Here is a 26,114-nt window from a genome sequence, read left to right on the forward strand (position 1 = left end):
GCAGTGTGTGTGTTGTTACTCAGTGTCATTGGGCAGTGTGTGTGGTGTTACTCAGTGTCAGTGGGCAGTGTGTGTGTTGTTACTCAGTGTCAGTGAGCAGTGTGTGTGGTGTTACTCAGTGTCAGTGGGCAGTGTGTGTGGTGTTACTCAGTGTCAGTGAGCAGTGTGTGTGGTGTTACTCAGTGTCAGTGGGCAGTGTGTGTGGTGTTACTCAGTGTGAGTGGGCAGCGTGTGTGGTGTTACTCAGTGTCAGTGGGCAGTGTGTGTGTTGTTACTCAGTGTCAGTGGGCAGTGTGTGTGGTGTTACTCAGTGTGAGTGGGCAGCGTGTGTGGTGTTACTCAGTGTCAGTGGGCAGCGTGTGTGGTGTTACTCAGTGTCATTAAGCCGTGTGTGTGTTGTTACTCAGTGTGAGTGGGCAGTGTGTGTGGTGTTACTCAGTGTCAGTGAGCAGTGTGTGTGTGGTGTTACTCAGTGTCAGTGAGCAGTGTGTGTGTGGTGTTACTCAGTGTCAGTGAGCAGTGTGTGTGTGGTGTTACTCAGTGTCAGTGAGCAGTGTGTGTGTGGTGTTACTCAGTGTCAATGAGCACATGCTGTCACTGATTAACATTTAGTATTTCCGAAATACGTGCGACGATGACGTTGAGGAATTGGGCTCTCGATTTGCTCACTGTGTTGTCCCACAAATATTTTGATCGAAGCGAGCTGTCTCTTGTCACTGTTCTGCACTGAGTGATATTGTGATGGTGTGTCTCGCTGACATTGGTGCATGAGCAGGTTGTGTCTCTGGCTGCTCCATCCCACTTGACCGTCTCTGAAGCCTCTTCCCATTTTCCAGCTCGTGTCCGGTGAAGAGCTGCTGACTCTGCACCTTCAGAAGGTGTGCATTGTAAATTAATAGGCGATGTTTTCCCAATTTCCCTTACAACACAGTTTGTTGTGTGTGAAAATTGCATGCGTACGTTTGAAGTAGCTGTCTGTGTTTGTTCTCTCCAGTCCCCTTTAGAAAGGGAGTCTATATGAAGCCAGCAACCTCATGGATTATACCCTTGTTGTTTTACACCAGGCCCGTGAATGGCTCGATTCTCCTTTACAATCGGAAGAAAGTCAAATATCGTAAGGATGGTTACTGCTGGAAAAAGCGGAAGGATGGGAAAACCACACGAGAGGATCACATGAAGTTAAAGGTTCAGGGGATGGAGGTTTGTGCAGATCCATGGCGACCATTCTCCTGTCATGTCACCCAGAGAGATTCTGCACTCATTTCAGGAATCTGGAGACCTCTGGGTGGGCCAGCATTCCTTACCATCCCTCATTGTTCCTCAGCTCACTGGGCAGTGTCGGGGCTCTTCATACACTCACAATATTCACATACATTATATATTCATCAACACACAACCTCACTGAGTAACACACAACCTCACTCACTGACACAGACTCACACACTCTCACTGAGTAACACACAGCCTCACTCACTGACACAGACTCACACACTCTCACTGAGTAACACACAACCTCACTCACTGACATAGACTCACACACTCTCACTGAGTAACACACAGCCTCACTCACTGACATACACTCACACACTCTCACTGAGTAACACACAGCCTGACTCACTGACACAGACTCTCACACTCTCACTGAGTAACACACAACCTCACTCACTGACATACACTCACACACTCTCACTGAGTAACACACAACCTCACTCACTGACACAGACTCACACACTCTCACTGAGTAACACACAACCTCACTCACTGACATAGACTCACACACTCTCACTGAGTAACACACAACCTCACTCACTCACACAGACTCACACACTCTCACTGAGTAACACACAGCCTCACTCACTGACACAGACTCACACACTCTCACTGAGTAACACACAACCTCACTCACTCACATAGACTCACACACTCTCACTGAGTAACACACAACCTCACTCACTGACACAGACTCACACACTCTCACTGAGTAACACACAACCTCACTCACTGACACAGACTCACACACTCTCACTGAGTAACACACAGCCTGACTCACTGACATAGACTCACACACTCTCACTGAGTAACACACAACCTCACTCACTCACACAGACTCACACACTCTCACTGAGTAACACACAACCTCACTCACTGACACAGACTCACACACTCTCACTGAGTAACACACAACCTCACTCACTGACACAGACTCACACACTCTCACTGGGTAACACACAACCTCACTCACTGACACAGACTCACACACTCTCACTGAGTAACACACAACCTCACTCACTGACACAGACTCACACACTCTCACTGAGTAACACACAACCTCACTCACTGACACAGACTCACACACTCTCACTGAGTAACACACAACCTCACTCACTGACACAGACTCACACACTCTCACTAAGTAACACACAACCGCACTCACTGACACAGACTCACACACTCTCACTGAGTAACACACAACCTCACTCACTGACACAGACTCACACACTCTCACTGAGTAACACACAACCTCACTCACTGACACAGTCTCACACACTCTCACTGAGTAACACACAACCTCACTCACTGACACAGACTCACACACTCTCACTGAGTAACACACAGCCTCACTTAGTGACACAGACTCACACACTCTCACTGAGTAACACACAACCTCACTCACTGACACAGACTCACACACTCTCACTGAGTAACACACAACCTCACACACTGACATAGACTCACACACTCTCACTGAGTAACACACAACCTCACTCACTGACACAGACTCACACACTCTCACTGAGTAACACACAACCTCACTCACTGACACAGACTCACACACTCTCACTGAGTAACACACAGCCTCACTCACTGACACAGACTCTCACACTCTCACTGAGTAACACACAACCTCACTCACTGACATACACTCACACACTCTCACTGAGTAACACACAACCTCACTCACTGACACAGACTCACACACTCTCACTGAGTAACACACAACCTCACTCACTGACACAGACTCACACACTCTCACTGAGTAACACACAACCTCACTCACTGACACAGACTCACACACTCTCACTGAGTAACACACAACCTCACTCACTGACACAGACTCACACACTCTCACTGAGTAACACACAGCCTCACTCACTGACACAGACTCTCACACTCTCACTGAGTAACACACAAACTCACTCACTGACATACACTCACACACTCTCACTGAGTAACACACAACCTCACTCACTGACACAGACTCACACACTCTCACTGAGTAACACACAACCTCACTCACTGACACAGACTCACACACTCTCACTGAGTAACACACAACCTCACTCACTGTCACAGACTCTCACACTCTCACTGAGTAACTCACAACCTCACTCACTGACACAGACTCACACACTCTCACTGAGTAACACACAACCTCACTCACTGACATAGACTCACACACTCTCACTGAGTAACACACAACCTCACTCACTGACACAGACTCACACACTCTCACTGAGTAACACACAACCTCACACACTGACATAGACTCACACACTCTCACTGAGTAACACACAACCTCACTCACTGACACAGACTCACACACTCTCACTGAGTAACACACAACCTCACTCACTGACATAGACTCACACACTCTCACTGAGTAACACACAACCTCACTCACTGACACAGACTCACACACTCTCACTGAGTAACACACAACCTCACTCACTGACATCGACTCACACACTCTCACTGAGTAACACACAACCTCACTCACTGACACAGACTCACACACTCTCACTGAGTAACACACAGCCTCACTCACTGACACAGACTCACACACTCTCACTGAGTAACACACAACCTCACTCACTGACACAGACTCACACACTCTCACTGAGTAACACACAACCTCACTCACTGTCATAGACTCACACACTCTCACTGAGTAACACACAACCTCACTCACTGACACAGACTCACACACTCTCACTGAGTAACACACAACCTCACACACTGACATAGACTCACACACTCTCACTGAGTAACACACAACCTCACTCACTGACACAGACTCACACACTCTCACTGAGTAACACACAACCTCACTCACTGACACAGACTCACACACTCTCACTGAGTAACACACAACCTCACTCACTGACATACACTCACACACTCTCACTGAGTAACACACAACCTCACTCACTGACATACACTCACACACTCTCACTGAGTAACACACAACCTCACACACTGACACAGACTCACACACTCTCACTGAGTAACACACAGCCTCACTCACTGACACAGACTCACACACTCTCACTGAGTAACACACAGCCTCACTTACTGACACAGACTCTCACACTCTCACTGAGTAACACACAACCTCACTCACTGACACAGACTCACACACTCTCACTGAGTAACACACAACCTCACTCACTGACACAGACTCACACACTCTCACTGAGTAACACACAACCTCACTCACTCTCACTGAGTAACACACAACCTCACTCACTGTCATAGACTCACACACTCTCACTGAGTAACACACAGCCTCACTCACTGACATAGACTCACACACTCTCACTGAGTAACACACAACCTCACTCACTGACACAGACTCACACACTCTCACTGAGTAACACACAACCTCACTCACTGACACAGACTCACACACTCTCACTGAGTAACACACAACCTCACTCACTCTCACTGAGTAACACACAACCTCACTCACTGTCATAGACTCACACACTCTCACTGAGTAACACACAACCTCACTCACTGACACAGACTCACACACTCTCACTGAGTAACACACAACCTCACTCACTGACATAGACTCACACACTCTCACTGAGTAACACACAACCTCACTCACTGACATAGACTCACACACTCTCACTGAGTAACACACAACCTCACTCACTGACACAGACTCACACACTCTCACTGAGTAACACACAACCTCACTTACTGACATAGACTCACACACTCTCACTGAGTAATACACAGCCTCACTCACTGACACAGACTCACACACTCTCACTGAGTAACACACAACCTCACTTACTGACATAGACTCACACACTCTCACTGAGTAACACACAACCTCACTCACTGACATAGACTCACACACTCTCACTGAGTAACACACAACCTCACTCACTGACACAGACTCACACACTCTCACTGAGTAACACACAACCTCACTCACTGACATAGACTCACACACTCTCACTGAGTAACACACAACCTCACTCACTGACACAGACTCACACACTCTCACTGAGTAACACACAACCTCACTCACTGACACAGACTCACACACTCTCACTGAGTAACACACAACCTCACTTACTGACATAGACTCACACACTCTCACTGAGTAACACACAGCCTCACTCACTGTCATAGACTCACACACTCTCACTGAGTAACACACAGCCTCACTTACTGTCATAGACTCACACACTCTCACTGAGCAACACACAACCTCACTTACTGACATAGACTCACACACTCTCACTGAGTAACACACAGCCTCACTCACTGACATACACTCACACACTCTCACTGAGTAACACACAACCTCACTTACTGTCATGGACTCACACACTCTCACAGAGTAACACACAACCTCACACACTCTCACTGAGTAACAAACAACCTCACTTACTGACACAGACTCACACACTCTCACTGAGTAACACACAACCTCACTCACTGACGTAGACTCACACACTCTCACTGAGTAACACACAACCTCACTCACTCACATAGACTCACACACTCTCACTGAGTAACACACAACCTCACTCACTGACGTAGACTCACACACTCTCACTGAGTAACACACAACCTCACTCACTCACACAGACTCACACACTCTCACTGAGTAACACACAACCTCACTCACTGACACAGACTCACACACTCTCACTGAGTAACACACAGCCTCACTCACTGTCATAGACTCACACACTCTCACTGAGTAACACACAGCCTCACTTACTGTCATAGACTCACACACTCTCACTGAGTAACACACAACCTCACTTACTGACATAGACTCACACACTCTCACTGAGTAACACACAGCCTCACTCACTGACATACACTCACACACTCTCACTGAGTAACACACAACCTCACTCACTGACATAGACTCACACACTCTCACTGAGTAACACACAACCTCACTTACTGACATAGACTCACACACTCTCACTGAGTAACACACAACCTCACTTACTGACATAGACTCACACACTCTCACTGAGTAACATACAGCCTCACTGACTGACATAGACTCACACACTCTCACTGAGTAACACACAACCTCACTCACTGACATAGACTCACACACTCTCACTGAGTAACACACAACCTCACACACTCTCACTGAGTAACAAACAACCTCACTTACTGACACAGACTCACACACTCTCACTGAGTAACACACAACCTCACTCACTGACGTAGACTCACACACTCTCACTGAGTAACACACAACCTCACTCACTCACATAGACTCACACACTCTCACTGAGTAACACACAACCTCACTCACTGACGTAGACTCACACACTCTCACTGAGTAACACACAACCTCACTCACTCACACAGACTCACACACTCTCACTGAGTAACACACAACCTCACTCACTGACACAGACTCACACACTCTCACTGAGTAACACACAGCCTCACTCACTGACACCGACTCACACACTCTCACTGAGTAACACACAACCTCACTCACTGTCATAGACTCACACACTCTCACTGAGTAACACACAACCTCACTCACTGTCATAGACTCTCACACTCTCACTGAGTAACACACAACCTCACACACTGACACAGACTCTCACACTCTCACTGAGTAACACACAATCTCACTCACTGACACAGACTCTCACACTCTCACTGAGTAACACACAACCTCACTTACTGACATAGACTCACACACTCTCACTGAGTAATACACAGCCTCACTCACTGACACAGACTCACACACTCTCACTGAGTAACACACAACCTCACTTACTGACATAGACTCACACACTCTCACTGAGTAACACACAGCCTCACTCACTGTCATAGACTCACACACTCTCACTGAGTAACACACAGCCTCACTTACTGTCATAGACTCACACACTCTCACTGAGTAACACACAACCTCACTTACTGACATAGACTCACACACTCTCACTGAGTAACACACAACCTCACTCACTGACATAGACTCACACACTCTCACTGAGTAACACACAACCTCACTCACTGACACAGACTCACACACTCTCACTGAGTAACACACAACCTCACTCACTGACATAGACTCACACACTCTCACTGAGTAACACACAACCTCACTCACTGACACAGACTCATACACTCTCACTGAGTAACACACAACCTCACTCACTGACACAGACTCACACACTCTCACTGAGTAACACACAACCTCACTCACTGACACAGACTCACACACTCTCACTGAGTAACACACAACCTCACTTACTGACATAGACTCACACACTCTCACTGAGTAACACACAGCCTCACTCACTGTCATAGACTCACACACTCTCACTGAGTAACACACAGCCTCACTTACTGTCATAGACTCACACACTCACTGAGTAACACACAACCTCACTTACTGACATAGACTCACACACTCTCACTGAGTAACACACAGCCTCACTCACTGACATACACTCACACACTCTCACTGAGTAACACACAACCTCACTTACTGTCATGGACTCACACACTCTCACTGAGTAACACACAACCTCACACACTCTCACTGAGTAACAAACAACCTCACTTACTGACACAGACTCACACACTCTCACTGAGTAACACACAACCTCACTCACTGACGTAGACTCACACACTCTCACTGAGTAACACACAACCTCACTCACTCACATAGACTCACACACTCTCACTGAGTAACACACAACCTCACTCACTGACGTAGACTCACACACTCTCACTGAGTAACACACAACCTCACTCACTCACACAGACTCACACACTCTCACTGAGTAACACACAACCTCACTCACTGACACAGACTCACACACTCTCACTGAGTAACACACAGCCTCACTCACTGACACCGGCTCACACACTCTCACTGAGTAACACACAACCTCACTCACTGTCATAGACTCACACACTCTCACTGAGTAACATACAGCCTCACTGACTGACATAGACTCACACACTCTCACTGAGTAACACACAACCTCACTCACTGACATAGACTCACACACTCTCACTGAGTAACACACAACCTCACACACTCTCACTGAGTATCAAACAACCTCACTTACTGACACAGACTCACACACTCTCACTGAGTAACACACAACCTCACTCACTGACACAGACTCACACACTCTCACTGAGTAACACACAACCTCACTCACTCACACAGACTCACACACTCTCACTGAGTAACACACAGCCTCACTCACTGACACAGACTCACACACTCTCACTGAGTAACACACAACCTCACTCACTCACATAGACTCACACACTCTCACTGAGTAACACACAACCTCACTCACTGACACAGACTCACACACTCTCACTGAGTAACACACAACCTCACTCACTGACACAGACTCACACACTCTCACTGAGTAACACACAGCCTGACTCACTGACATAGACTCACACACTCTCACTGAGTAACACACAACCTCACTCACTCACACAGACTCACACACTCTCACTGAGTAACACACAACCTCACTCACTGACACAGACTCACACACTCTCACTGAGTAACACACAACCTCACTCACTGACACAGACTCACACACTCTCACTGGGTAACACACAACCTCACTCACTGACACAGACTCACACACTCTCACTGAGTAACACACAACCTCACTCACTGACACAGACTCACACACTCTCACTGAGTAACACACAACCTCACTCACTGACACAGACTCACACACTCTCACTGAGTAACACACAACCTCACTCACTGACACAGACTCACACACTCTCACTAAGTAACACACAACCGCACTCACTGACACAGACTCACACACTCTCACTGAGTAACACACAACCTCACTCACTGACACAGACTCACACACTCTCACTGAGTAACACACAACCTCACTCACTGACACAGTCTCACACACTCTCACTGAGTAACACACAACCTCACTCACTGACACAGACTCACACACTCTCACTGAGTAACACACAGCCTCACTTAGTGACACAGACTCACACACTCTCACTGAGTAACACACAACCTCACTCACTGACACAGACTCACACACTCTCACTGAGTAACACACAACCTCACACACTGACATAGACTCACACACTCTCACTGAGTAACACACAACCTCACTCACTGACACAGACTCACACACTCTCACTGAGTAACACACAACCTCACTCACTGACACAGACTCACACACTCTCACTGAGTAACACACAGCCTCACTCACTGACACAGACTCTCACACTCTCACTGAGTAACACACAACCTCACTCACTGACATACACTCACACACTCTCACTGAGTAACACACAACCTCACTCACTGACACAGACTCACACACTCTCACTGAGTAACACACAACCTCACTCACTGACACAGACTCACACACTCTCACTGAGTAACACACAACCTCACTCACTGACACAGACTCACACACTCTCACTGAGTAACACACAACCTCACTCACTGACACAGACTCACACACTCTCACTGAGTAACACACAGCCTCACTCACTGACACAGACTCTCACACTCTCACTGAGTAACACACAAACTCACTCACTGACATACACTCACACACTCTCACTGAGTAACACACAACCTCACTCACTGACACAGACTCACACACTCTCACTGAGTAACACACAACCTCACTCACTGACACAGACTCACACACTCTCACTGAGTAACACACAACCTCACTCACTGTCACAGACTCTCACACTCTCACTGAGTAACTCACAACCTCACTCACTGACACAGACTCACACACTCTCACTGAGTAACACACAACCTCACTCACTGACATAGACTCACACACTCTCACTGAGTAACACACAACCTCACTCACTGACACAGACTCACACACTCTCACTGAGTAACACACAACCTCACACACTGACATAGACTCACACACTCTCACTGAGTAACACACAACCTCACTCACTGACACAGACTCACACACTCTCACTGAGTAACACACAACCTCACTCACTGCCATAGACTCACACACTCTCACTGAGTAACACACAACCTCACTCACTGACACAGACTCACACACTCTCACTGAGTAACACACAACCTCACTCACTGACATCGACTCACACACTCTCACTGAGTAACACACAACCTCACTCACTGACACAGACTCACACACTCTCACTGAGTAACACACAGCCTCACTCACTGACACAGACTCACACACTCTCACTGAGTAACACACAACCTCACTCACTGACACAGACTCACACACTCTCACTGAGTAACACACAACCTCACTCACTGACACAGACTCACACACTCTCACTGAGTAACACACAACCTCACTCACTGACACAGACTCACACACTCTCACTGAGTAACACACAACCTCACACACTGACATAGACTCACACACTCTCACTGAGTAACACACAACCTCACTCACTGACACAGACTCACACACTCTCACTGAGTAACACACAACCTCACTCACTGACACAGACTCACACACTCTCACTGAGTAACACACAACCTCACTCACTGACATACACTCACACACTCTCACTGAGTAACACACAACCTCACTCACTGACATACACTCACACACTCTCACTGAGTAACACACAACCTCACACACTGACACAGACTCACACACTCTCACTGAGTAACACACAGCCTCACTCACTGACACAGACTCACACACTCTCACTGAGTAACACACAGCCTCACTTACTGACACAGACTCTCACACTCTCACTGAGTAACACACAACCTCACTCACTGACACAGACTCACACACTCTCACTGAGTAACACACAACCTCACTCACTGACACAGACTCACACACTCTCACTGAGTAACACACAACCTCACTCACTCTCACTGAGTAACACACAACCTCACTCACTGTCATAGACTCACACACTCTCACTGAGTAACACACAGCCTCACTCACTGACATAGACTCACACACTCTCACTGAGTAACACACAACCTCACTCACTGACACAGACTCACACACTCTCACTGAGTAACACACAACCTCACTCACTGACACAGACTCACACACTCTCACTGAGTAACACACAACCTCACTCACTCTCACTGAGTAACACACAACCTCACTCACTGTCATAGACTCACACACTCTCACTGAGTAACACACAACCTCACTCACTGACACAGACTCACACACTCTCACTGAGTAACACACAACCTCACTCACTGACATAGACTCACACACTCTCACTGAGTAACACACAACCTCACTCACTGACATAGACTCACACACTCTCACTGAGTAACACACAACCTCACTCACTGACACAGACTCACACACTCTCACTGAGTAACACACAACCTCACTTACTGACATAGACTCACACACTCTCACTGAGTAATACACAGCCTCACTCACTGACACAGACTCACACACTCTCACTGAGTAACACACAACCTCACTTACTGACATAGACTCACACACTCTCACTGAGTAACACACAACCTCACTCACTGACATAGACTCACACACTCTCACTGAGTAACACACAACCTCACTCACTGACACAGACTCACACACTCTCACTGAGTAACACACAACCTCACTCACTGACATAGACTCACACACTCTCACTGAGTAACACACAACCTCACTCACTGACACAGACTCACACACTCTCACTGAGTAACACACAACCTCACTCACTGACACAGACTCACACACTCTCACTGAGTAACACACAACCTCACTTACTGACATAGACTCACACACTCTCACTGAGTAACACACAGCCTCACTCACTGTCATAGACTCACACACTCTCACTGAGTAACACACAGCCTCACTTACTGTCATAGACTCACACACTCTCACTGAGCAACACACAACCTCACTTACTGACATAGACTCACACACTCTCACTGAGTAACACACAGCCTCACTCACTGACATACACTCACACACTCTCACTGAGTAACACACAACCTCACTTACTGTCATGGACTCACACACTCTCACAGAGTAACACACAACCTCACACACTCTCACTGAGTAACAAACAACCTCACTTACTGACACAGACTCACACACTCTCACTGAGTAACACACAACCTCACTCACTGACGTAGACTCACACACTCTCACTGAGTAACACACAACCTCACTCACTCACATAGACTCACACACTCTCACTGAGTAACACACAACCTCACTCACTGACGTAGACTCACACACTCTCACTGAGTAACACACAACCTCACTCACTCACACAGACTCACACACTCTCACTGAGTAACACACAACCTCACTCACTGACACAGACTCACACACTCTCACTGAGTAACACACAGCCTCACTCACTGTCATAGACTCACACACTCTCACTGAGTAACACACAGCCTCACTTACTGTCATAGACTCACACACTCTCACTGAGTAACACACAACCTCACTTACTGACATAGACTCACACACTCTCACTGAGTAACACACAGCCTCACTCACTGACATACACTCACACACTCTCACTGAGTAACACACAACCTCACTCACTGACATAGACTCACACACTCTCACTGAGTAACACACAACCTCACTTACTGACATAGACTCACACACTCTCACTGAGTAACACACAACCTCACTTACTGACATAGACTCACACACTCTCACTGAGTAACATACAGCCTCACTGACTGACATAGACTCACACACTCTCACTGAGTAACACACAACCTCACTCACTGACATAGACTCACACACTCTCACTGAGTAACACACAACCTCACACACTCTCACTGAGTAACAAACAACCTCACTTACTGACACAGACTCACACACTCTCACTGAGTAACACACAACCTCACTCACTGACGTAGACTCACACACTCTCACTGAGTAACACACAACCTCACTCACTCACATAGACTCACACACTCTCACTGAGTAACACACAACCTCACTCACTGACGTAGACTCACACACTCTCACTGAGTAACACACAACCTCACTCACTCACACAGACTCACACACTCTCACTGAGTAACACACAACCTCACTCACTGACACAGACTCACACACTCTCACTGAGTAACACACAGCCTCACTCACTGACACCGACTCACACACTCTCACTGAGTAACACACAACCTCACTCACTGTCATAGACTCACACACTCTCACTGAGTAACACACAACCTCACTCACTGTCATAGACTCTCACACTCTCACTGAGTAACACACAACCTCACACACTGACACAGACTCTCACACTCTCACTGAGTAACACACAATCTCACTCACTGACACAGACTCTCACACTCTCACTGAGTAACACACAACCTCACTTACTGACATAGACTCACACACTCTCACTGAGTAATACACAGCCTCACTCACTGACACAGACTCACACACTCTCACTGAGTAACACACAACCTCACTTACTGACATAGACTCACACACTCTCACTGAGTAACACACAGCCTCACTCACTGTCATAGACTCACACACTCTCACTGAGTAACACACAGCCTCACTTACTGTCATAGACTCACACACTCTCACTGAGTAACACACAACCTCACTTACTGACATAGACTCACACACTCTCACTGAGTAACACACAACCTCACTCACTGACATAGACTCACACACTCTCACTGAGTAACACACAACCTCACTCACTGACACAGACTCACACACTCTCACTGAGTAACACACAACCTCACTCACTGACATAGACTCACACACTCTCACTGAGTAACACACAACCTCACTCACTGACACAGACTCATACACTCTCACTGAGTAACACACAACCTCACTCACTGACACAGACTCACACACTCTCACTGAGTAACACACAACCTCACTCACTGACACAGACTCACACACTCTCACTGAGTAACACACAACCTCACTTACTGACATAGACTCACACACTCTCACTGAGTAACACACAGCCTCACTCACTGTCATAGACTCACACACTCTCACTGAGTAACACACAGCCTCACTTACTGTCATAGACTCACACACTCACTGAGTAACACACAACCTCACTTACTGACATAGACTCACACACTCTCACTGAGTAACACACAGCCTCACTCACTGACATACACTCACACACTCTCACTGAGTAACACACAACCTCACTTACTGTCATGGACTCACACACTCTCACTGAGTAACACACAACCTCACACACTCTCACTGAGTAACAAACAACCTCACTTACTGACACAGACTCACACACTCTCACTGAGTAACACACAACCTCACTCACTGACGTAGACTCACACACTCTCACTGAGTAACACACAACCTCACTCACTCACATAGACTCACACACTCTCACTGAGTAACACACAACCTCACTCACTGACGTAGACTCACACACTCTCACTGAGTAACACACAACCTCACTCACTCACACAGACTCACACACTCTCACTGAGTAACACACAACCTCACTCACTGACACAGACTCACACACTCTCACTGAGTAACACACAGCCTCACTCACTGACACCGGCTCACACACTCTCACTGAGTAACACACAACCTCACTCACTGTCATAGACTCACACACTCTCACTGAGTAACATACAGCCTCACTGACTGACATAGACTCACACACTCTCACTGAGTAACACACAACCTCACTCACTGACATAGACTCACACACTCTCACTGAGTAACACACAACCTCACACACTCTCACTGAGTATCAAACAACCTCACTTACTGACACAGACTCACACACTCTCACTGAGTAACACACAACCTCACTCACTGACGTAGACTCACACACTCTCACTGAGTAACACACAACCTCACTCACTCACACAGACTCACACACTCTCACTGAGTAACACACAACCTCACTCACTGACACAGACTCACACACTCTCACTGAGTAACACACAGCCTCACTCACTGACACCGACTCACACACTCTCACTGAGTAACACACAACCTCACTCACTGTCATAGACTCACACACTCTCACTGAGTAACACACAACCTCACTCACTCACACAGACTCACACACTCTCACTGACTAACACACAACCTCACACACTGACACCGACTCACACACTCTCACTGAGTAACACACAACCTCACTCACTGTCATAGACTCACACACTCTCACTGAGTAACACACAACCTCACTCACTGTCATAGACTCTCACACTCTCACTGAGTAACACACAGCCTCACTCACTGACACAGACTCTCACACTCTCACTGAGTAACACACAATCTCACTCACTGACACAGACTCTCACACTCTCACTGAGTAACACACAACCTCACTTACTGACATAGACTCACACACTCTCACTGAGTAATACACAGCCTCACTCACTGACACAGACTCACACACTCTCACTGAGTAACACACAACCTCACTTACTGACATAGACTCACACACTCTCACTGAGTAACACACAGCCTCACTCACTGTCATAGACTCACACACTCTCACTGAGTAACACACAGCCTCACTTACTGTCATAGACTCACACACTCTCACTGAGTAACACACAACCTCACTTACTGACATAGACTCACACACTCTCACTGAGTAACACACAGCCTCACTCACTGACATACACTCACACACTCTCACTGAGTAACACACAACCTCACTTACTGACATAGACTCACACACTCTCACTGAGTAACATACAGCCTCACTGACTGACATAGACTCACACACTCTCACTGAGTAACACACAACCTCACTCACTGACATACACTCACACACTCTCACTGAGTAACACACAACCTCACACACTCTCACTGAGTAACAAACAACCTCACTTACTGACACAGACTCACACACTCTCACTGAGTAACACACAACCTCACTCACTGACGTAGACTCACACACTCTCACTGAGTAACACACAACCTCACTCACTCACATAGACTCACACACTCTCACTGAGTAACACACAACCTCACTCACTGACGTAGACTCACACACTCTCACTGAGTAACACACAACCTCACTCACTCACACAGACTCACACACTCTCACTGACTAACACACAGCCTCACTCACTGACACAGACTCTCACACTCTCACTGAGTAACACACAACCTAACTCACTGACACAGACTCACACACTCTCACTGAGTAACACACAACCTCACTCACTGACACAGACTCACACACTCTCACTGAGTAACACACAACCTCACTCACTCACACAGACTCACACACTCTCACTGAGTAACACACAACCTCACTCACTCACACAGACTCACACACTCTCACTGAGTAACACACAACCTCACTCACTGACGTAGACTCACACACTCTCACTGAGTAACACACAACCTCACTCACTCACACAGACTCACACACTCTCACTGAGTAACACACAACCTCACTCACTCACACAGACTCACACACTCTCACTGAGTAACACACAACCTCACTTACTGTCATAGACTCACACACTCTCACTGAGTAACACACAACCTCACTCACTGTCATAGACTCTCACACTCTCACTGAGTAACACACAACCTCACTCACTGACACAGACTCACACACTCTCACTGAGTAACACACAACCTCACTCACTGACACAGACTCACACACTCTCACTGAGTAACACACAACCTCACACACTGACATAGACTCACACACTCTCACTGAGTAACACACAACCTCACTCACTGACACAGACTCACACACTCTCACTGAGTAACACACAACCTCACTCACTGACACAGACTCACACACTCTCACTGAGTAACACACAACCGAACTCACTGACATACACTCACACACTCTCACTGAGTAACACACAACCTCACTCACTGACACAGACTCACACACTCTCACTGAGTAACACACAACCTCACTCACTGACACAGACTCACACACTCTCACTGAGTAACACACAACCTCACTCACTGACACAGACTCACACACTCTCACTGAGTAACACACAACCTCACACACTGACATAGACTCACACACTCTCACTGAGTAACACACAACCTCACTCACTGACACAGACTCACACACTCTCACTGAGTAACACACAACCTCACTCACTGACACAGACTCACACACTCTCACTGAGTAACACACAACCTCACTCACTGACACAGACTCACACACTCTCACTGAGTAACACACAACCTCACACACTGACACAGACTCACACACTCTCACTGAGTAACACACAGCCTCACTCACTGACACAGACTCACACACTCTCACTAAGTAACACACAGCCTCACTTACTGACACAGACTCTCACACTCTCACTGAGTAACACACAACCTCACTCACTGACACAGACTCACACGCTCTCACTGAGTAACACACAACCTCACTCACTGACACAGACTCACACACTCTCACTGAGTAACACACAACCTCACTCACTCTCACTGAGTAACACACAACCTCACTCACTGTCATAGACTCACACACTCTCACTGAGTAACACACAACCTCACTCACTGACACAGACTCACACACTCTCACTGAGTAACACACAACCTCACTCACTGACACAGACTCACACACTCTCACTGAGTAACACACAACCTCACTCACTCTCACTGAGTAACACACAACCTCACTCACTGTCATAGACTCACACACTCTCACTGAGTAACACACAACCTCACTCACTGACACAGACTCACACACTCTCACTGAGTAACACACAACCTCACTTACTGACATAGACTCACACACTCTCACTGAGTAATACACAGCCTCACTCACTCACACAGACTCACACACTCTCACTGAGTAACACACAACCTCACTCACTGACACAGACTCACACACTCTCACTGAGTAACACACAACCTCACTCACTGACATAGACTCACACACTCTCACTGAGTAACATACAGCCTCACTCACTGACACAGACTCACACACTCTCACTGAGTAACACACAACCTCACTCACTGACACAGACTCACACACTCTCACTGAGTAACACACAACCTCACTCACTGACACAGACTCACACACTCTCACTGAGTAACACACAACCTCACTTACTGACATAGACTCACACACTCTCACTGAGTAACACACAACCTCACTTACTGACATAGACTCACACACTCTCACTGAGTAACACACAACCTCACTCACTGACATAGACTCACACACTCTCACTGAGTAACACACAACCTCACTCACTGACACAGACTCACACACTCTCACTGAGTAACACACAACCTCACTTACTGACATAGACTCACACACTCTCACTGAATAATACACAGCCTCACTCACTGACACAGACTCACACACTCTCACTGAGTAACACACAGCCTCACTCACTGACACAGACTCACACACTCTCACTGAGTAACACACAACCTCACTCACTGACATAGACTCACACACTCTCACTGACTAACACACAACCTCACTCACTGACACAGACTCACACACTCTCACTGAGTAACACACAACCTCACTTACTGACATAGACTCACACACTCTCACTGAGTAATACACAGCCTCACTCACTGACACAGACTCACACACTCTCACTGAGTAACACACAACCTCACTTACTGACATAGACTCACACACTCTCACTGAGTAACACACAGCCTCACTCACTGTCATAGACTCACACACTCTCACTGAGTAACACACAGCCTCACTTACTGTCATAGACTCACACACTCTCACTGAGTAACACACAACCTCACTTACTGACATAGACTCACACACTCTCACTGAGTAACACACAGCCTCACTCACTGACATACACTCACACACTCTCACTGAGTAACACACAACCTCACTCACTGACACAGACTCACACACTCTCACTGAGTAACACACAGCCTCACTCACTGACACCGACTCACACACTCTCACTGAGTAACACACAACCTGACTCACTGTCATAGACTCACACACTCTCACTGAGTAACATACAGCCTCACTGACTGACATAGACTCACACACTCTCACTGAGTAACACACAACCTCACTCACTGACATAGACTCACACACTCTCACTGAGTAACACACAACCTCACACACTCTCACTGAGTAACAAACAACCTCACTTACTGACACAGACTCACACACTCTCACTGAGTAACACACAACCTCACTCACTGACGTAGACTCACACACTCTCACTGAGTAACACACAACCTCACTCACTCACATAGACTCACACACTCTCACTGAGTAACACACAACCTCACTCACTGACGTAGACTCACACACTCTCACTGAGTAACACACAACCTCACTCACTCACACAGACTCACACACTCTCACTGAGTAACACACAACCTCACTCACTGACACAGACTCACACACTCTCACTGAGTAACACACAGCCTCACTCACTGACACCGACTCACACACTCTCACTGAGTAACACACAACCTCACTCACTGTCATAGACTCACACACTCTCACTGAGTAACACACAACCTCACTCACTGTCATAGACTCTCACACTCTCACTGAGTAACACACAACCTCACACACTGACACAGACTCTCACACTCTCACTGAGTAACACACAATCTCACTCACTGACACAGACTCTCACACTCTCACTGAGTAACACACAACCTCACTTACTGACATAGACTCACACACTCTCACTGAGTAATACACAGCCTCACTCACTGACACAGACTCTCACACTCTCACTGAGTAACACACAACCTCACTTACTGACATAGACTCACACACTCTCACTGAGTAACACACAGCCTCACTCACTGTCATAGACTCACACACTCTCACTGAGTAACACACAGCCTCACTTACTGTCATAGACTCACACACTCTCACTGAGTAACACACAACCTCACTTACTGACATAGACTCACACACTCTCACTGAGTAACATACAGCCTCACTGACTGACATAGACTCACACACTCTCACTGAGTAACACACAACCTCACACACTCTCACTGAGTAACAAACAACCTCACTTACTGACACAGACTCACACACTCTCACTGAGTAACACACAACCTCACTCACTGACACAGACTCACACACTCTCACTGAGTAACACACAGCCTCACTCACTGACACCGACTCACACACTCTCACTGAGTAACACACAACCTCACTCACTGTCATAGACTCACACACTCTCACTGAGTAACACACAACCTCACTCACTGTCATAGACTCTCACACTCTCACTGAGTAACACACAACCTCACACACTGACACAGACTCTCACACTCTCACTGAGTAACACACAATCTCACTCACTGACACAGACTCTCACACTCTCACTGAGTAACACACAACCTCACTTACTGACATAGACTCACACACTCTCACTGAGTAATACACAGCCTCACTCACTGACACAGACTCACACACTCTCACTGAGTAACACACAACCTCACTTACTGACATAGACTCACACACTGTCAATGAGTAACACACAGCCTCACTCACTGTCATAGACTCACACACTCTCACTGAGTAACACACAGCCTCACTTACTGTCATAGACTCACACACTCTCACTGAGTAACACACAACCTCACTTACTGACATAGACTCACACACTCTCACTGAGTAACACACATCCTCACTCACTGACATAGACTCACACACTCTCACTGAGTAACACACAACCTCACTTACTGACATAGACTCACACACTCTCACTGAGTAATACACAGCCTCACTCACTGACACAGACTCACACACTCTCACTGAGTAACACACAACCTCACTTACTGACATAGACTCACACACTCTCACTGAGTAACACACAACCTCACTCACTGACATAGACTCACACACTCTCACTGAGTAACACACAACCTCACTCACTGACACAGACTCACACACTCTCACTGAGTAACACACAACCTCACTCACTGACATAGACTCACACACTCTCACTGAGTAACACACAACCTCACTCACTGACACAGACTCATACACTCTCACTGAGTAACACACAACCTCACTCACTGACACAGACTCACACACTCTCACTGAGTAACACACAACCTCACTCACTGACACAGACTCACACACTCTCACTGAGTAACACACAACCTCACTTACTGACATAGACTCACACACTCTCACTGAGTAACACACAGCCTCACTCACTGTCATAGACTCACACACTCTCACTGAGTAACACACAGCCTCACTTACTGTCATAGACTCACACACTCACTGAGTAACACACAACCTCACTTACTGACATAGACTCACACACTCTCACTGAGTAACACACAGCCTCACTCACTGACATACACTCACACACTCTCACTGAGTAACACACAACCTCACTTACTGTCATGGACTCACACACTCTCACTGAGTAACACACAACCTCACACACTCTCACTGAGTAACAAACAACCTCACTTACTGACACAGACTCACACACTCTCACTGAGTAACACACAACCTCACTCACTGACGTAGACTCACACACTCTCACTGAGTAACACACAACCTCACTCACTCACATAGACTCACACACTCTCACTGAGTAACACACAACCTCACTCACTGACGTAGACTCACACACTCTCACTGAGTAACACACAGCCTCACTCACTCACACAGACTCACACACTCTCACTGAGTAACACACAACCTCACTCACTGACACAGACTCACACACTCTCACTGAGTAACACACAACCTCACTCACTGACACAGACTCACACACTCTCACTGAGTAACACACAGCCTCACTCACTGACACCGACTCACACACTCTCACTGAGTAACACACAACCTCACTCACTGTCATAGACACACACACTCTCACTGAGTAACACACAACCTCACTCACTGTCATAGACTCTCACACTCTCACTGAGTAACACACAACCTCACACACTGACACAGACTCTCACACTCTCACTGAGTAACACACAACCTCACTCACTGACACAGACTCTCACACTCTCACTGAGTAACACACAACCTCACTTACTGACATAGACTCACACACTCTCACTGAGTAATACACAGCCTCACTCACTGACACAGACTCACACACTCTCACTGAGTAACACACAACCTCACTTACTGACATAGACTCACACACTCTCACTGAGTAACACACAGCCTCACTCACTGTCATAGACTCACACACTCTCACTGAGTAACACACAGCCTCACTTACTGTCATAGACTCACACACTCTCACTGAGTAACACACAACCTCACTTACTGACATAGACTCACACACTCTCACTGAGTAACACACAGCCTCACTCACTGACATACACTCACACACTCTCACTGAGTAACACACAACCTCACTTACTGACATAGACTCACACACTCTCACTGAGTAACATACAGCCTCACTGACTGACATAGACTCACACACTCTCACTGAGTAACACACAACCTCACTCACTGACATACACTCACACACTCTCACTGAGTAGCACACAACCTCACACACTCTCACTGAGTAACAAACAACCTCACTTACTGAAACAGACTCACACACTCTCACTGAGTAACACACAACCTCACTCACTGACGTAGACTCACACACTCTCACTGAGTAACACACAACCTCACTCACTCACATAGACTCACACACTCTCACTGAGTAACACACAACCTCACTCACTGACGTAGACTCACACACTCTCACTGAGTAACACACAACCTCACTCACTCACACAGACTCACACACTCTCACTGACTAACACACAGCCTCACTGACTGACATAGACTCACACACTCTCACTGAGTAACACACAACCTCACTCACTGACATACACTCACACACTCTCACTGAGTAACACACAACCTCACACACTCTCACTGAGTAACAAACAACCTCACTTACTGAAACAGACTCACACACTCTCACTGAGTAACACACAACCTCACTCACTGACGTAGACTCACACACTCTCACTGAGTAACACACAACCTCACTCACTCACATAGACTCACACACTCTCACTGAGTAACACACAACCTAACTCACTGACACAGACTCACACACTCTCACTGAGTAACACACAACCTCACTCACTGACACAGACTCACACACTCTCACTGAGTAACACACAACCTCACTCACTGACGTAGACTCACACACTCTCACTGAGTAACACACAACCTCACTCACTGACGTAGACTCACACACTCTCACTGAGTAACACACAACCTCACTCACTCACACAGACTCACACACTCTCACTGAGTAACACACAACCTCACTCACTCACACAGACTCACACACTCTCACTGAGTAACACACAACCTCACTCACTGACGTAGACTCACACACTCTCACTGAGTAACACACAACCTCACTCACTCACACAGACTCACACACTCTCACTGAGTAACACACAACCTCACTCACTCACACAGACTCACACACTCTCACTGAGTAACACACAACCTCACTTACTGTCATAGACTCACACACTCTCACTGAGTAACACACAACCTCACTCACTGTCATAGACTCTCACACTCTCACTGAGTAACACACAACCTCACTCACTGTCATAGACTCACACACTCTCACTGAGTAACACACAACCTCACTTACTGACATAGACTCACACACTCTCACTGAGTAACACACAACCTCACTCACTCACACAGACTCACACACTCTCACTGAGTAACACACAACCTCACTCACTGACACAGACTCACACACTCTCACTGAGTAACACACAACCTCACACACTGACATAGACTCACACACTCTCACTGAGTAACACACAACCTCACTCACTCACACAGACTCACACACTCTCACTGAGTAACACACAACCTCACTCACTGAAACAGACTCACACACTCTCACTGAGTAACACACAACCGAACTCACTGACATACACTCACACACTCTCACTGAGTAACACACAACCTCACTCACTGACACAGACTCACACACTCTCACTGAGTAACACACAACCTCACTCACTGACACAGACTCACACACTCTCACTGGGTAACACACAACCTCACTCACTGACACAGACTCACACACTCTCACTGAGTAACACACAGCCTCACTCACTGACACCGACTCACACACTCTCACTGAGTAACACACAACCTGACTCACTGTCATAGACTCACACACTCTCACTGAGTAACATACAGCCTCACTGACTGACATAGACTCACACACTCTCACTGAGTAACACACAACCTCACTCACTGACATAGACTCACACACTCTCACTGAGTAACTCACAACCTCACACACTCTCACTGAGTAACAAACAACCTCACTTACTGACACAGACTCACACACTCTCACTGAGTAACACACAACCTCACTCACTGACGTAGACTCACACACTCTCACTGAGTAACACACAACCTCACTCACTCACATAGACTCACACACTCTCACTGAGTAACACACAACCTCACTCACTGACGTAGACTCACACACTCTCACTGAGTAACACACAACCTCACTCACTCACACAGACTCACACACTCTCACTGAGTAACACACAACCTCACTCACTGACACAGACTCACACACTCTCACTGAGTAACACACAGCCTCACTCACTGACACCGACTCACACACTCTCACTGAGTAACACACAACCTCACTCACTGTCATAGACTCACACACTCTCACTGAGTAACACACAACCTCACTCACTGTCATAGACTCTCACACTCTCACTGAGTAACACACAACCTCACACACTGACACAGACTCTCACACTCTCACTGAGTAACACACAATCTCACTCACTGACACAGACTCTCACACTCTCACTGAGTAACACACAACCTCACTTACTGACATAGACTCACACACTCTCACTGAGTAATACACAGCCTCACTCACTGACACAGACTCTCACACTCTCACTGAGTAACACACAACCTCACTTACTGACATAGACTCACACACTCTCACTGAGTAACACACAGCCTCACTCACTGTCATAGACTCACACACTCTCACTGAGTAACACACAGCCTCACTTACTGTCATAGACTCACACACTCTCACTGAGTAACACACAACCTCACTTACTGACATAGACTCACACACTCTCACTGAGTAACATACAGCCTCACTGACTGACATAGACTCACACACTCTCACTGAGTAACACACAACCTCACACACTCTCACTGAGTAACAAACAACCTCACTTACTGACACAGACTCACACACTCTCACTGAGTAACACACAACCTCACTCACTGACACAGACTCACACACTCTCACTGAGTAACACACAGCCTCACTCACTGACACCGACTCACACACTCTCACTGAGTAACACACAACCTCACTCACTGTCATAGACTCACACACTCTCACTGAGTAACACACAACCTCACTCACTGTCATAGACTCTCACACTCTCACTGAGTAACACACAACCTCACACACTGACACAGACTCTCACACTCTCACTGAGTAACACACAATCTCACTCACTGACACAGACTCTCACACTCTCACTGAGTAACACACAACCTCACTTACTGACATAGACTCACACACTCTCACTGAGTAATACACAGCCTCACTCACTGACACAGACTCACACACTCTCACTGAGTAACACACAACCTCACTTACTGACATAGACTCACACACTGTCAATGAGTAACACACAGCCTCACTCACTGTCATAGACTCACACACTCTCACTGAGTAACACACAGCCTCACTTACTGTCATAGACTCACACACTCTCACTGAGTAACACACAACCTCACTTACTGACATAGACTCACACACTCTCACTGAGTAACACACATCCTCACTCACTGACATAGACTCACACACTCTCACTGAGTAACAC

General features: G+C 47.0%; 1 protein-coding gene across 1 annotated transcript in view; it reads left to right on the forward strand.

Moving 5' to 3' along the window:
• LOC140492481 (calmodulin-binding transcription activator 1-like) overlaps positions 1-26,114 on the forward strand; it is a 164,868-nt gene that overhangs the window by 96,211 nt on the left and 42,543 nt on the right. The window contains exon 4 of the mRNA XM_072591369.1: positions 1,065-1,200. Within this exon, the coding sequence (XP_072447470.1) occupies positions 1,065-1,200 (136 nt within the window). The remainder of the gene's footprint in view (positions 1-1,064; positions 1,201-26,114) is intronic.

Source organism: Chiloscyllium punctatum, chromosome 21, assembly GCF_047496795.1.
Source record: "Chiloscyllium punctatum isolate Juve2018m chromosome 21, sChiPun1.3, whole genome shotgun sequence".
NCBI lineage: Eukaryota > Metazoa > Chordata > Chondrichthyes > Orectolobiformes > Hemiscylliidae > Chiloscyllium > Chiloscyllium punctatum.